The following is a 16,531-nucleotide window of genomic DNA, read 5'->3' as shown; positions in this document are numbered from 1 at the left end:
TGAGGGTCTGCTGCCTTTGATTTTTACTTTTTTTTTTGTTTGTTTTCTACAAACTAGGTGGTGTTATTCCCTGAGCGTCAGCCTTTAATAGGCTAGCTTTTGCTTGTTGAGAAGGTTTTCAGTAACACTGACTTTGCAGCATAGTGATGTTTGCCGGGACTGCCGTCAACCCACAACGATGCAGTTTGCAGGCTGTCAGTCTCTCTTGTCATTTGCCGTTTCCACTGTAATTTCTTATTGCCATTTGAATTGTTCTGGTTTCATACGTTGTAGCTTTCTGCACGTCACCATAAACGTCTTCCACGATCTAAACAGAGAAAAGATCTGAGGTATTACTTGTGAATGTGTTTGAAATCAGGCTGGTTTTGATTACCCAACGTCTTGATTTAGATGACCAATGAATATCGTACCAGTCTGTCAAGTCTGAAGTGTTGTACAGTTTTTGCCTAGCGGATACCGTTCTTCTGGTTTCAATGTCATCTTTCTCTTTCCTAAATAGAGCCATCACACTGGAGAATCAGCTGGTCATCCTTGCAACATCAGTGACCGATGCAGGAGGCTACTATGTCCAGGCGGTCAATGAAAAGAATGGGGAGAACAAGACAAGTCCATTCATCCATCTCAGCGTAGCAAGTGAGTATCCAAATTCTGGGTAATATGCTGTCTGCAACCTCAGTATGACAGTATGCACAGAAGTCTGCCCTAATAAAAAGAGCATTGCTAACAGAGGATTGGATCTTTTAAAGAAGGTCAACTTTTCCTGCTTAGTTTAGAGCACATTGAAGTCCTTGTGCAATAAGAGGGACCTAAGAGAGTATATGTCCTCAACAAATCGCCCTCAAAGCCTTTTGTCTGATGGTTTATTTTGTGCAGGGCAGGTACATGATGATATCCCTCGCTGTTTGTTGTGAAGTTGTGATCATCATTTATTTTTAATGCAGGGGTTTATAATGTATTGTTTTCCATTGTGCATAAGTAAACAAGTCACTCTTCTGAGTGCAATTTTATTAATGAGTCTGTTCCCAGTCAATGGCATTATTTTCACCTGGAGTTATCACAGAGTCCCAGGGAACATGCATTTCATTGTTATTACTTATTATTTTACATTGTGCAAATTGTATTAACAGCTACCATTGCAGAGGCATTCCACGAGTAGGTTTTACAGCAAAGGGAAGGGAAGAGCAGCAGAGCAATGGGGTCAGAAAGATGACTGCGCGCTAAATATGCTAATGTGCACATTCAGCAAGAATATGCATGTGTTAACAATTGTAAAAACATTTAGTAAATGTGTTTCTATGAAACATTAATATTCTAAACACATAGAATGGTTTGACTCCTTTTCTGAGGGCATTTGGTAAAGGTGTTTTTAACGTAGCAGCGAGATAGGGAGTATGTGAGTCTGTTGTGCGAATGTGGAGGTTTCTGGTTTTGATTGTAGAGACAAGGAAGAGATGACTGGGTAAACTGTTGATGACGCTGGCGGCTTTACTGACAAGCTACTCTTATGGTATGGTCTTCTAGAAGATACAAGACTCTCAGCTCTAGTTCAGTTGTCATGATGAGATGCCCAAGATCTCTTGATCTTGGATGCCATTAGATTTGAGATAATCCCTATGGCTCGTTTCCGTACAGTAGCAAAACTTGGGAGTCTGGGCTTCTGGGCAGGAAATGTGAGAAATTGCTTTTGGAGATATGCTTGTGTTTGTCAGAAGTTCATCAAAAATTTTACATTTCTGTGAAACATTTAATGTCTAAGAAAATACGATTTTTCTGCTAAAATTCCTACTCAGATTTCAAGGAAAGCTGTTCTTGCATAAGCTGCGGAAGCCCTGTTAGTGGGATCAGGGCTCACTGAGGGCAGAAGCTGTATGGTGTCACGGCAGAAGAGGCAAACCTGTGTTTTCTTCCAGATATGTTTATAAACTAAATTAAATTCTCAGGGGTTTTATGTGCATCGTTCTGAAGTGGGAATAATATTCCATATCCACTTGTGAATTCTGGCTGTACTGTGGCATGTAGATTGTAAACATTATTATTTCTGACAGTATAAAGAGGTTTGCTATCACTTTAGTAATTTCATTTTTAAAGCAAATTTGTATTTTGCGTTATGTGAACAATAATGTATTTCCCACTTTAATTTCATATCTTAATTAATACTAGAAATAGTCTGTGATCACATGTGCATAGCAAGTGCTATGCAAAGCAGAAGGTAATATGGACATATGGAAAAGAAAACACTTCAAGATGCTTACAGACTTGATAACATGAATGCAAAATCTATCTGGAATGTGAAAAATAGGAAAGATTAAATGCGTAAAAGCAAATGAAGAATGAGGCAAGAGAGAAAGCCAAAAATGGATTTGCTTGTTAAAATAAATATTAGCCAATTAGGTTTTTAAATTGTCGTCTTGATATCCAGCATTATTAATGCTATGTGTGTGTTGAAGAAAGGCCCTGGCCATAAGGTATTACAGTGTCTGTAAAGAAAATGAGATTAACATGGTCATTCTGAACTTTGATCTGAGGAAGAAACATACGTGATACATTAGATAGAAGTGAATAAACCTTTTTGGTCCAGTAATAGAAAATAATGAGGCAAAAATATAGTTCTGAAGCAATATGCAGAGAATGGTTGCAGAAAAATTAACTGTTTTGGAAGAGTAATAAGGAATTCCAGCAAGTGACTGGAAACAGGTTCTTAAAGGGTACATCCAGGTATGGAAGACATCACATTGCATTGTCACTGTCTGAATCTTGTCAGATGTTGAGTGATGACACATGTCATTTTCCATTAGGACAGGTATAAAATTTAAAAACAGTTTAATTAAAATCAAATAAACCACAAGTGAAGTGGGATAGCCAATCTGTGTGTGAGTAGATTACATATTAATTATTGAATACAACCTTGCTATGTGACTCAGCATGCATATTGCCACTTTTATTGAGGGCAAAAGGGGAAAAAACCCAACAAAATCTATAGATAATTCCCAGGGCAGTCACCCACTGAGAACAGTGTTAGAGTTGCGTAGTTTGTTATTCTTTGAGGGATATCGGTGTCAGCCCTGCTCCAGCCTGTAGAAAAAGCACATTTGCAGAATCAGTCTAACATTTGAGAAAGCTGTAAACTGTCCTGTTCTGGTCTGAAAGACAAGACTGACAGTAGGAGAAAGGTAGAGCCCTGAGCTAAGCAGAAGATGAGTTATAGGGCCTTATATTGCAGATTAAAGTCAATGTTGAATTGTGGCTGAAAGTAAATGGAGTTTGAGCGACATCTGGAAAATACATTAAACTGTCCTTCAATTAATAACTATACAGAATCACAGAATCATTAAGGTTGGAAAAGATTTGCAAGATCATCAGGTCCAACCATCAACCCAACCCCCCCATGCCCACTAAACCATGTACCACAATGCCACATCAACACGTTCCTTGAACACCTCCGGTGATGGTGACCCCACCACCTCCCTGGGCAGCCTCTTCCAGTGCTTCACCACTCTCTCAGTAAAGAAATTTTTCCTAATATGCAGTCTAAACCTGCCCTGGTGCGACTTGAGGCCATTTCCTCTTGTCCTGTCGCTAGTCACTTGGGAGAAGAGACCAACACCCACCTCTCTGCAACCCCCTTTCAGGTAGTTGTAGAGAGCGATGAGGTCTCCCCTCAGCCTCCTCTTCTCCAGACTGAACACCCCCAGCTCCCTCAGCCGCTCCTCATCAGACTTGTGCTCCAGACCCCTCACCAGCTTTGTCGCCCTTCTCTGGACACGCTCCAGCACCTCAATGTCCTTCTTGTAGTGAGGGGCCCAAAACTGAGCACATACATGTTGAATAAGAAGATTTGAGGATATTGAACATGTTTCAAAAATACAGTCTAAAAGCCCCAATACTCGGGGCTCTGAGTATTAAAGGTAAAGACACTTTGTTTCTTGTCACTCTAATCTATCGCTCATTGAGTCCCAAGCAGCACGAAGCCTTACAACCACCCATCGCTCCCTGATTACAAACATAATGCATGGACGTTGGACAACAGCTTCAAAAGGAAGCCTTCTAGCTTGTCAGCATTGTTTCTGCTGTGCTTGGGCTTGCTTTTCTCTGCATTCTGAGGTTGGTCAGACATTGAAAATGTAGGCATGAGAATGCTGTGGTTTAATGAGAATTAAGAGATCTTTAAGATATCGTGGTGTTTTCAGATACATACCCAGTATGTGTTACGGTGACAGTTCATTCCTTAAATATGCTTTGCACTAAAGATGTGTTGGCTAATAGATATGGTCGCTCTATGAGAAGATCCAAATGTTGAGCAGTATTTTTTCCTTAACAGCGGAGTCCCTAGCTTGGTTAAATACTGGCGTTCTGCATGCCTGCCCTCTAAAACCATGAGTCTTAATTTGAAAGTCCAGGTCACAGCATGAGGTCCAGTCCAACTATGCTTGAAAACAATGGTCATTTCTTTCAAGTGGAAATGTTTCCACTGATTTCAATAGGATTAGATCATCTCTGAGGTGACAGGCTCCAGCGAAATAAAAATGATGTCCAACAGGCAGCATATTGGGAATAACATCACATCTGAAATTAGTATGCGATGCTAAATTTAGGACTAATTTATGACATGTCTTAAAATCCGTTGAACTGTATACTAAGCTAATGAAAATCTTGCCTATTTTTTCTTTAACCATATGTCCCAGCTTTCATGTAAATAACACAAAACTTTGGCTAGGAAAATCAGAAAGTCTGAAAGTCAAGAGTTTGGCAACAGACATAGTAACAAAACTCAGTTTGCTTTTTGACTCAAATACATCACTTACTCCCTGTTGAAAATTCACTATTACTGCTTTGGAGATTTCAGTATTAACTCCACTGCGGGAACTTCCCAACTTGACCAGAGAGGTGTGAGAGTTAATCTATGACGGAGCTATCACAAGCTTCTTGGATGTAAATATTACTTTCAATAAAAAAAATGGGAAATCCTTCATGTTCTTTCCTGTTTCCATCTAATCAACAATAGAGTTGATGATAATATCTTAAACCAATCCTTAATTCTTTAGGCTTTTTCTTTCGAGTCCGTTCTCTCACGGCTAAACATACACTGCAGGACAGATGGTCAGATCTCTTCCTAAAGACTCTGGCTTGTCAGGGGGATTAAGTGACGTGCTTTTGATCTCGCCAGTGCTGGCAGGACATTTAGAGATTGAAGTGTTCATTAAAGTAAGGCTGTCATAAAACTCTTATTTCCTCGAAGGTCGTACTCTGTTATCAGCTAAATTTCTCTGAAACTTTGCCTCCAAGCCTCTTATGGTTGTAGTGTGGAACTTAAAAAAAAAAAATACAAATAAATAAAGACTGATACATGGTACTTCGTGGTAGGCTGTGCCACTTATGTGTGAAGGTGTTTTTTGGGGGAAAGGGAGAGGAGCGGTGTTAAGAGCTTCTTAATGAAACTGTAAGGATTTCTAGTACGCAAGTTGAGAGTTTAAGTGGGGTTTTTTTTGGGGGGAAGATACATAGGGAGCTTTCTATTACTGTAAGGAGCTGGTTGAGGTATTCACCGCAATGTACGCAACGTGTGTCCTTGCTACTTTATTCCGTGACGACGTGGCAAGACTCTGGTGCCACTTTAGAAGAAGTCTGAAAAGCCTTGCTGAGATTTTTCTATTATTAACTTCAATGCAACACTGTAGATGTGAGCACCGTTGGCCCAGGCTTAGAAACTTTTAACAGTATGTGCTGCTATTTCTGAGCTTAGTTGAAGTATTTTCTGAAAAATTTGAGAAAGTGTCCCCCAGTAAATGATTTAAATGGCGAGTTTGCAAAAGGTGGGTATGTGTTAGCTGTTCTGACAGCTTAGATACTCCTGCTTCAATTGGTTTTGCAGCGCTAATCATCTGGAACTGCAATTCAGGGCCTTGCTTCTGGACCTTCTTGTTAAGCTGTGAAATATTGAGATACATGTTGCTTCGATAGATTTATTAGTAAATTAGATAGTCTCAAGACCTATTCATAACACTAGGAGATACAGAGCGTTCTGCAGACTGACGTCTTTTTCTGATGCAGGCTTTGTAAAAACAGAAAACAAGATTGATGAAAATTTTAAAAACCTTGCCAGCCAGCATTTCTGAAGAGTCAAAGATAATAAAGCCAATTATCATTTAACGAAGATATATTTTTCCCTTGAGCACTGGTAATGGTTAAAAAAAAAAAAAGATAGTTTAAAAAAAAAAAGTTGGGGACTGAAAATTCAAGTCCTGGCTTGGTTGCATTGCAATGAATTTAAAATACGAGGGTGTCATGTTGTTCTGCCCAGCTTCCTCTTGCAACAAGAAGAAATCTATTCCATTATGGCAGACATTGACACAAGGCTAAATAGACCCTGTTTGTTGCTGGTTGGTGCCAATTTTATTCTTCGATTTAATGTATCAAAGCATAAATTTTACAGAAGGGAGCAGTCCCATTTCAGACTCGCAGGGTAGTGGTTTTGCACTGAAAGTTTTTGTTTGTTTGATTTTTCTCTTCCAAAGGAAGGTTCTCATGATAGTACAAGATGTTTAGGTCACTCTCAGTGTCTGTAGAAATGAAATGTTCTTTATGTTGTTAGGAAAGAAATTGGGGGGGAAAATGCCATATTACCCGTCGGTGTATTTGGTAGAACATTACTTTTGACATCCTTCTGTCAGGATGAGATGGATCTTAACATCTGTCAGGATGTTAAGAAGATAAGTTTTCAGAAGATTCTGAGCAGACGCTTTCCTCTCTGGAAGAGAGCATTTCACTAACATAATTTTTCATATTAACCATCAAGGTTTGTTCAAGTCAGCAGATGTTGAGGATCCTTCATGGATATGTTTGAAGCATAAAGCATACCGCTGCATGAATTTTTCATAGCTAGTTCCAGCTTTCAGGTGTAGGCAGGAAAAAAAAGGAATGGGCTGGCACCCCTGGGGAATAGGTATTTCTATTCTGAGGTTGAATTCACGCAAGCTCTATAAACTTGTCAAACTGGGTTTAGTTCATGCCAAGGGAATTTGCTTCGCTTAGCCTCTCTGGATCAGTGCTGTTGAGGTGAAAATAGTGTTTCAGTGATGGTTTGGTGTTTTGGATTGTGTGTTCCTTTTTTTGGTGGGGGGAGGAGGAGGAATATGGGATGAAATTGCATTTCTGTGCTGTGATTGTACCATACATACCTGAGGTTCTGACCAAATACTGAGGAAGTCCAACGTAGCACTGCTCAGCCCTCTGTGCAGTGGTTTTAAGTCACTCTTTGAAATAATGACATTTCTTTCCTTTCCCGTTCTCTACACAGGTTTTGCTTTCTTTGTCAAGCAGAATTTCCAGGAAGGATATCCTGGTGGCTGTGGCTGTGTCATGTGCGGTTTCACGAGCAGATGTGTGCCTTTCCCTTTGATGGTCATTTAACATTCTTTTGTTATCCAAAATGTTAATTTGAAGGAGACTGTAGAAGCATTCGGGATTTAAAACTGAACCTTAAGGATAAAGCCTGTGTAAATGCCACCTTTAATACCCTGGTAAAATACTGTCTTAATGCTTTTTCTTCAGTTGTAGCTCCAATCTGCCCTAACACTAAAGGGCATAAATTTTTAAATGGGGATCTCAGTTTCTTATTATTTTGAGAATAGATTGAGTACAACTTAGCCGTGCTTTTGAGATACATATATGTATATATAAGTCAAATGCATTTTAGTAACAGCTATAGCTATAACAAAAAGGACTAAATTGAGTCAGTGTTAAAGATTTGGTTTTGATATATTGGAACAAATGTTAGTTTAAGCTTTATCCAGAGCTAGGAATTTCAGTGAAAGGCTGATATTCTCAATGGCTTACCCTATTATCTACTGCAAAAGGGATGTTGTATTGCAGTGCAGAATCATTTTATATGCGTTACAAAGAAATAACAGATCATGTTCAGGATTTATCAGCATTCTTAGACTGCAGATTTCATTGTTGGTTTGTTGGTTTTTTGGGGTTTTTTTAAAGCTTCAGCCAGATCTTTTGCATAATTCTCTTAACTCTCTTCTCCTTAAAGGAAAACTTTCCTCACTTTTAACTGTAGTGATATAGAGGGAAATCTGTGGTTAAAACAATAGAGAGCTAAACTGCAGGAGTAATAAATATGGGCCAAGAAACCTCTGTGGCAGCTTGAGCTTTTCTTTGGCTTTACTCAAATATTCCATCAGTGCTCTTCCTGATGAATAGCAGAAATACTGGTTGGTCTCTGATTTCTTCTTCCTTTGGACTATTTTTGATAAAACTTACTGTCACATACAGTGCACTTCTGCATCTGCTGCAGCCTCTGTCCCAGGCAACTAGTGTCTCCTCTGCCAGTAGTTTTTGCAATGGAAAGATAACAAAATAAACTTTCTGTAAGATTTTTTTCAATCTCACTATTGAAGAGAACTTAAACAGCCAAAATCAGCATAAAATATATTTAAATATCTGGCACTTAATTTTCCTCATGTTGCCTCAACAAATGTAATAAAGCTTTAAACACATGGTTTATGGAAAGACTAGCTCCTTCCACGAACGCAACGATACAACCCTGTTGTTCTGGAGACTCATCGCTAGCTGGTGGAGCTAGGGAAACGCACCCGAATCGAGCATGTGTTCCTTCGGCATATGTACATACATTATGCATGCTGCTCTGAAAAAATGGCAAATGCTAAAGTTTCTAGAATCTAACTCATTATTTTAACATAGCTTCTTGTTACACTTGTCTGTTTATAAGGTTTGGGGGTTTGTGTCTGTAAGAGATCTGGAAAACACACACATGCTCAAAATCCTGGGTTGTCTCCTAAACCCTTTATTTATATCTGACACATGCAATTAATCTCTCCCTATCTCTAATCACTTTTGCTATTACATTCATCGGAGTGATTTGTATCCTATCTCTGTCACTGCTCTGTAATTGATATGTGGAGATAAGAGATTCTTAGAGGACACAAACAAGGAAAAGAGAAAATTGAATTTACCTTGCAATCATTTTATAAAATGTGACATACATCAATTATACATGCCATCCAGGAAAATGCCAGCTCGAGCAAACTGTGATGATTTGTTGGAAGACCAACATAAGAGAAATGCCAGAAAACTTTTCTGGGTAGAAAAGTGTTGCTAGTTCAACAGACAGACTTTTCAGTCTCACTGCTTCACCTACATTTTTTTAGAATAATACTGCAGAATTTACAAAGAAAGGATCATTTTTGATTAGTGTTTTTATTCAGTCAGTCTCGTACTAATACTCTAGCATGGAATAAGATGAAAGGAAGCTGCTGAAGTAAACATTGTTTTGATCAGACATACAAAGATTATGTTGGTTACTCAAGATTGGATCATCTTTCATGGGCAAAAAATGGTAAAATTGATAGTATAGCCCAATTCCAACTTAACCATATTCTAACATGAAAATATTTCTGTTTAGTTTCTCTTTTCTATTTCATTGCAGTGAGAAGTGAAGTAATTTTCTCACTCTTGTTTAAATACTTTTACTCATGATTTGTTCTAATTGTCGGCATGAGAGTAGTAGTTCCTGTCCATACTTGTAAGTTTAAGTAGTACTTTGAGATTTTTGAAAAGCTTTTTAAGATGTACTGATAATATTATGAAAATTGATATCTAGTATGTAGATAAATAACATGATAACAGTAATATAAATATAAAACATAAAACTCTGAAGATTTATTTTTAAGTCAAGCAACATCCAATGTTGGCCACTTCCTGGGGTGTAGGACTGGCAAACAGTCTTTTCCCTACAACTGTTTATTTCTTCATCGTGTATGCCCAAGATAAACTGTACTTTCTAAAAAAATTCCAGAGGAGACAGAAGTATAGCGATTTGTAAAGGGCTTTGTGTTTCAGTTTATGTAAATGTCAGAATTCTGAAGCTTTAAAAGGAATAGCTACTGGAGACTTGTGTCTCAATTTACCCCTTTTGAACATTACCTTTTGATCTCTTATGAGTCCCGTTCTGCCATGGCATACTCCTGGAGTATTCTAAGTAGCTGACTTGAAATCTTTGGCTTTGCTTCCCGTCTTTACACAGTTAGATGTATTTAAAGTACAATTTTCATTTATTTAAAGTTGCTAAACCCTACTGAAGGTGCTTTTTACCAAGAAAGTAAGAAGCTGTAACTTACTGAAGCGAGCTTTAGCTTAAACATGCTATTTTAAGGAAAAAATAAATCACATTAAGAGAAAAACATCCATGTAATACATGGCTGTGACAGCTTTGTACTGTTCTGTCATGAGAGAGGTTGTTCTGGTCAGTCTGTGAACAAGAGGGTAAAAAGATACAAAGCTCTTGCTTAAGAAAATAGCGAGGAGCATCTTGCTTCTAATGAACTAGATAAACTCGCAGCATACAATTAATTTTTCTTTTTACTTATAGTAGGACTTGCTCTTCAATTTAGAGAATAAGTAATTTAGGAACTATTTGATGGTGTTCTTTGAACTGTCATTGCATTAGGCAAGCTTGAAATGTCTTATAAACAATATAGATAAGGAATAATAAATATGCTCAAAACAGATGTTTAATAGAATAACTTTTACACTTACTCAGTTACTGCAAAAGCCTAAATATATCCTAAAGATTCTATTACACATACCAACAGTCTGCATGGCAGAACCTCCCCCCCAGCATATTTACAAAAACTAATTTTTATCTCAAGCTTTCACAAATACATGGTTGCTTGAGGCTTATAATTTTTAAAAATCTTCATTTTAAAGATGTTTTTAATTTCTTCTCAATATATGTCACAGAACAGGAAAATTGAATAAGGATAGAAACCCTTCACATGTCTGTGTCACCAATCTGCCAGATAGACGTGATTTGTCTAAGTAATTCCCAAAGTGCACACACAAGCCTGCATATGAATGATAATGGAAAACCCGTGATTAAAACTGCAACATAAGCATCGGAGAGTCAGGACATGCAAGATCCAAGGTCAACTGTAAAACTTAAAAACAACTTCTTTGTATAGACACATTACGATAAGGCATTTAATTTGATTGTTACTGTTGTTCTGTTCAGTAGAAAAGATAAAAGTTACTTAATTATACACTGTCCAACTAGGTTTGTTTTTTTAAATCAGCTAACCAATTTTTGCTCCAAATTTTAACAACAAAAGTTTAGTATTGGAAACCTGTTTAGATTTTAGTAAGGACTTGCTATGAATTTTAAAGTAACATGGAATAATTGGACCTTCCTACCCCATTTATAATAGGAAGAGAAACTCGGACTGGATTGTAACCTGGGTTGCTTCACCTGATGTCCGTAAAAGCTGCATCGATTTCTTGTCTACTTGGTTGTACCGTGGGAGCTGTAAATTGCCAGTCCAGGATGTTCGTTATCCTTTGGGTTTGTACCGCGCAGTTTCACCTGTTGTCATTTGCATCTGGGCTGTGGTTAGACATCGGAGTAATCCAAGTTCAGATTTATGGTTTTCCCTCCAGACTGTGCTGTAAGGTGGTAAAAACACTGATTTCTTTTCAAGTGCAGACTATTGTCTACACTTTTAAGCCCTTTAAAAATAATCCATAATCCAAAACACTGCCTTTTTATGGTGGATAAATCATTTTAGCTATGGAATGGGGGAACAAAGTTACAACTCCTATGACCTGGGAGAACATAATTGTTAAGTAGCGTATCTTTAAAAGACTGTAAGCTTTCTGTGAGAAAAACGAAGGGCTGCAGCAGCCAGTATGTGCAAACAATGCCCTAGTCTCTAAGGCAAAATTGTTATTAAATTTTTCTCCAGCTATGTTTGCTGTTAAATATGTTTACAAACTAAGAACAAGTAGCTTACTGCTGTTGTGTGTAGGGAAAATACTGCAGTGGACAGTGCGGTGCATGAAGAAGGAAAGACAAGAGAAGTTGTGCCTGGTGGGGTTTTTTTATTCCCCCCTTGTTCCTTATCCACTAAGGAGGGATAAAAAGAAAAGCTTGCTTATTTACTCAGTGTTGGCTATACTTCGATCCGCTCTGCAAAGCCACGTGCTCATAAACCTGACTTAGTAAAGACAGCGAAGGCTTAAAAAAGCAGCAATGTTGTAGCTTCTGTAAATGCTGGGAGAGGAACTGCACACCCAGTGCTGCCTTCACCAGTCCGTGTGGATTTATCAGACCGCTGTGAGTGATCCTGTCATAGCTATTAACAAAAGTAATTGGTAGTGAGTGATTAAAATTACAGATGGCCTTTTCAAGGTGGTTATGAATATTAAATCAAGTCTGTAAAAGCTAGCTGAAAAGGCCCGTGAAACTGAAAAGTGAATATGCTGAGGATAATGGCATAGAAAGAGGCTCTCGCAAGCATGCTATGCTCATCCAACCCCCCCAATCAACCAACCAACCAACCAAAAACCCTAAGAAGCAAAACAATTCAAGTGGACCTGTGGACCTGTTGTATCAAAGGAGGTGGAACTAAATATCTGCCTTTTCAGGCTGCAGATCCCTCTGTGCGGAGAACTTGCTGCATCTCACTCCTTTTCCTATAGAACATTGTCCCAGGTCCATCGTTGTCATCACGGAGCGGTGGTAGGTCTGCAAAGTCCCCTATGCCGCGCGATGCTGCGTCATGAACAGTGATCTTCTGTTCTTTTCCAATTGTAAGCGATTATGACAAATGTTTCGTTCCACATCACCCTGGAATAAGGCCAAGGAATACTGTGGAGTGACTTAATTTCATTTGGTGATCTTTATCTCACAAAGCAAAGGTTATGTGGGAATCTTTTTTGGGTGTTTTAGCTGAAAAATCTAAGGTTCGTTTTGTTCTGCAATTTAAACTGGAAACTTCAGATGCAAACAAAGATAACGGTGGAGAAAACTGAAAAATAAATGTCTTCATTCTGAGCCCTACTTACTTACATGTACATTTTAATACATGTGCAGAGAGCTTTCGTGTATGTCTAAATAGCTTGTGAACTTGGAGCCTGAGGGTTTGTTTTCTTGTGCATATTGCGATTATAGACTCATCACTTTCGGACCAATTTCATGCTTCCAAATAGAAGAATTTTGTGTGGTTGCTTATACTTCAGTGTAGTATTATTGTATTGATCTCAAACTTCATGCTGACCTATCTAATCTGCTCTTAAATGGTAAAACACCATGGGATTTATTGTGAGGATTTATATAAATGTGTGTTGCAATTATTGTGTACTACCTTTGGTGTGACAGGGATCGTTTGTTTAATCATTTCAGGAGCTCTTTCCTCTTCAGACAATATTTCTGCTTACCAGAATTTTGTGGTCATTGTAATGTTAGTGGTTTTGTTGCATATTGATTCTTCATCTAAATTAATATTTCACTTACTGATATTCCCTTGGTAAATTTGATAGAGAGTTCTGCTTATTCCGCTACAATAACACTTATTTCTAACCATATTGGCTTAGGAACTGGTCTGTGGCCTCCTTGACAAAAACATTTGTACCATGCAAGTGTTTTTAAAAAACTATTCTAAAAAATACTCAAACATTTATTATTGGTTCATTGCTAGTCAATGCAGCAGACATGTTTTTAAGGGATAAGTGGTCTAAACAGATACTCAGTGCTTTCTTTTAACTGTGGAAAGACAAGTTCCACCTTCTAATGCAAATAGACGATACCCAAGAAGTTACGAGGCATGAAAAAAAAGGAGGATTTTTTTTTTCTATTGAAAGAAGCAGTGAATTAGAATATGATAATATTATGTTTTTCCACCCTCAAGACGATGTGTAAATTTTAACTTTTCAAGTGTCTTGTACGAAATATAAGCACAGTAAACATAACAGGCTGCTTAAAATTGAAAGCATCTCGATAGAATTTGGATTACCAGTTGCCACTTTGCTTTTCAGAAAGGATATCGATTACTTTTTTGTATGATCGATACGGCGTGTTGCAACTTTGAGGGTCTGGGATGCTTTGAATACTAGTACTATTGGCCGTGTCATGAGCAAGCACAAAGCCTTGCACTCAATGAGCTGAGGAGAGGAGAGGAAGACTCCCTTTGATTAAATGGTGGCTGACAGCGCTGCGATCTTCAGTGATGAAGAGAGCAATTTGCACTTCACAGGCTAATGAGGAGAAATATTATGGAATCTGGCAGACCTTTCTGGATATGATAGTGACTGCTGAATTCCTATCTTGAGTATAATGTAGAATTTATTTTGAAAAAACGAGTCTGGGATGGTTACAGATTTTTGTTGTAGCTTGTAACGGCGCTGATACCTTGCCATTACCGGAGCTGCAGGAGTAGTCAGCTGGCCTCATTGCTGAGGGCTTTTTTTCATGGTTTAAAGATGGAAAACGCAGTCTAATTTTAAAAATTCACAGATAAATCTTCTTTTAGAAGATTGTTACAAATGCTTTCAAAGGGTGTTTGCGGTGGAAGAAGTGACAGGCCTCTGATGAGCGTGGCAGTACGAGACGCTGTCACACCTGCGCTCACAAAGGCAAGGGATGAAGTAACACTGGTTATCTGGAGGTTATGGCCAGCAGATGCAGGTAGGCAGCGTTTCTCTTGGTTCGTTCTTTCACTGCACGCCAGAAGAGGAGTTTTTAATTTTGTCAAAATATTTCAGAGTTGTGAAACTTAGAACGTACAAGTTACGAATTTTCTGTGAATAATGACCAGGCTATTTTCCTGCAAGCCTTTGCAAGCGCTGTTTCTTTAAGGCAACTTCTTTTCAGAAGCATATTTCGCTACTTTTAAAGCAATAAAGCTATTTTCTGGAAAAGGAGAGTGTGTGTTTGAAGTAGAGGTTTATGAAGTCAGCTGACAGGACTTCATTGCAGTCTTTCAAAGACTGGGTTTTAACGAGACAGTTATCCTGGTTTAGTTTTGTGTCAGTCAGGTGCTTCACTTCTGTTACACTTCATAATGTCACAAGCAACCTTGATGGCTTGTTAGGACCTTAAAACAGTATTTACAGATGCTTCACGATACAATATACCAGTGGAACGGTAAGTGCAAAACTCATTTGTGTGTTAATGCTGAAGATACTAAATTTGTCATAAATGCTTATCCTTACCTGGGTGGTATTTTTTAAATATTCATCAGAAGTGAGTATGATTTCCCAAAGTAATATTTGTGATGTAGAAGTTTGTCAGTCGTATCCTTTAATAAGAATTTTCAAAAGTAAATTTAACCTTCACAGCGCAGCATAAACTATATGATTTATAGAAAGTTTTGTGAGTGAGTGTGAACGGCAAATCTGTCCACGCTGATGGTTCTTCTGACTCCAGAAGAAGTGGTCTCTCGAAAAACACTGGCCTATAATCAAATGGCTCTGTAATTTAGCTCGTTTTAGCATCTTACTATGTTTTGCAGACATAACTATTAAAAGAAAAAGGCGGGGGGGGAATACAGTTATTATGGACAGTGTGTGCGTTGTAAAGAATAGGGCATTTTGTGAAATGTCAGCTTGTGAAATACCCGACAGAAGCCCCCCCCCCCTTCTTCTTTTTTAAGGATACAGTGGTGTGTTTAAAGTGGTCTCCACATCCTTAACTGTAGTGGGCTTGTGGTTAGAATGAGGTAAAGGTGAGCTGAACTGAACAATCAATTTAAAAGGAAGAGCGGTTTGCATCAAAGTTGTCCTATACCTACTCCATCCTCTGCGAATTCAGCAATAGGGAAGGAGGGGGCTTGCCTTCAGGGCCAGAGTTGTTCCTTTTGATGAGCCCTTAAGAGCAACACGAGAGATAAAAGAATCTCTCTCCTTTTCATCCTTGATCACCACGGGAACATTAAAATCCATGTTTCGGAAAGGAATCCTGGGTAGCAGTCTCTGGAAATGTGCAGAGCTCACCCAAACTGCGTGATAGGTCATAAAACCTCAGCGAGAAGTGCAGATCCTGATTGTGGGAAGGAGTGCGCTGACTCACAGAAACACACGGCTGTGAATGCTTTGCTTCCATCAGGTTCTAGATCGCAGCTCTATGAGCTTTGCACAAGATGGGGTGGGTTTTTTGGGGTGGGGGGAGCAGTGTTCCAAGAACGTATCACATGCAATCCAGTCAGAAATTACAAAGTAGGCTTAGGAAAGAGTAAGGATCCTCTGTCAGTGACAGCGGGTTACTGCTGTAAGTCATTCGCATTTTGCTGTTTTGCTCTGGTTTTATCAAACAGAATGTTGAAAACAACATAACCAACTTGCTGATGCGATTCAGGATTTATGGGAATGTGATTCTCATTCACAAGGGGAGCGTGTGTCTGAATTCTTTTTTACAATATGCCACCATGATCCTGAAGTAGTTCGGAGACTGATTTCTGAAACATTCTGAATCAATTAAGGCTTTAATCAGCAAGCGGCGAACTTCAGATGGCTCGTGGACTAATTTTACCATCTCCCATCAACATGAACTTAAGCTGGAAAAAGAAAACAATTAAGGGGATGTAATTATCTGTCCTGATTACTGAATTAGAAGAGTTTGTGTTTATTCCATCACTATGTAAAAGGAGAAATCTGCTTTGAAAAACAATTTGAGGAAGCTACTGAATTGCCAAGGGTTTGTAGGGTGCAGGGTAGACCTTCGCTAGGACAGTTTTGG

At 38.6% G+C, this 16,531-nt stretch overlaps 1 protein-coding gene across 1 annotated transcript in view; it reads left to right on the top strand.

Annotated features, from left to right (window-relative positions):
* The window catches only part of SDK1 (sidekick cell adhesion molecule 1), a 419,880-nt gene that overhangs the window by 207,046 nt on the left and 196,303 nt on the right, over nt 1–16,531 (top strand). The window contains exon 5 of the mRNA XM_059826302.1: nt 500–633. Within this exon, the coding sequence (XP_059682285.1) occupies nt 500–633 (134 nt within the window). The remainder of the gene's footprint in view (nt 1–499; nt 634–16,531) is intronic.

The sequence above is a fragment of the Gavia stellata genome, chromosome 18 (assembly GCF_030936135.1).
Source record: "Gavia stellata isolate bGavSte3 chromosome 18, bGavSte3.hap2, whole genome shotgun sequence".
Classification (NCBI taxonomy): Eukaryota; Metazoa; Chordata; class Aves; order Gaviiformes; family Gaviidae; genus Gavia; species Gavia stellata.
This window is presented reverse-complemented; position numbering and strand designations above follow the sequence as displayed.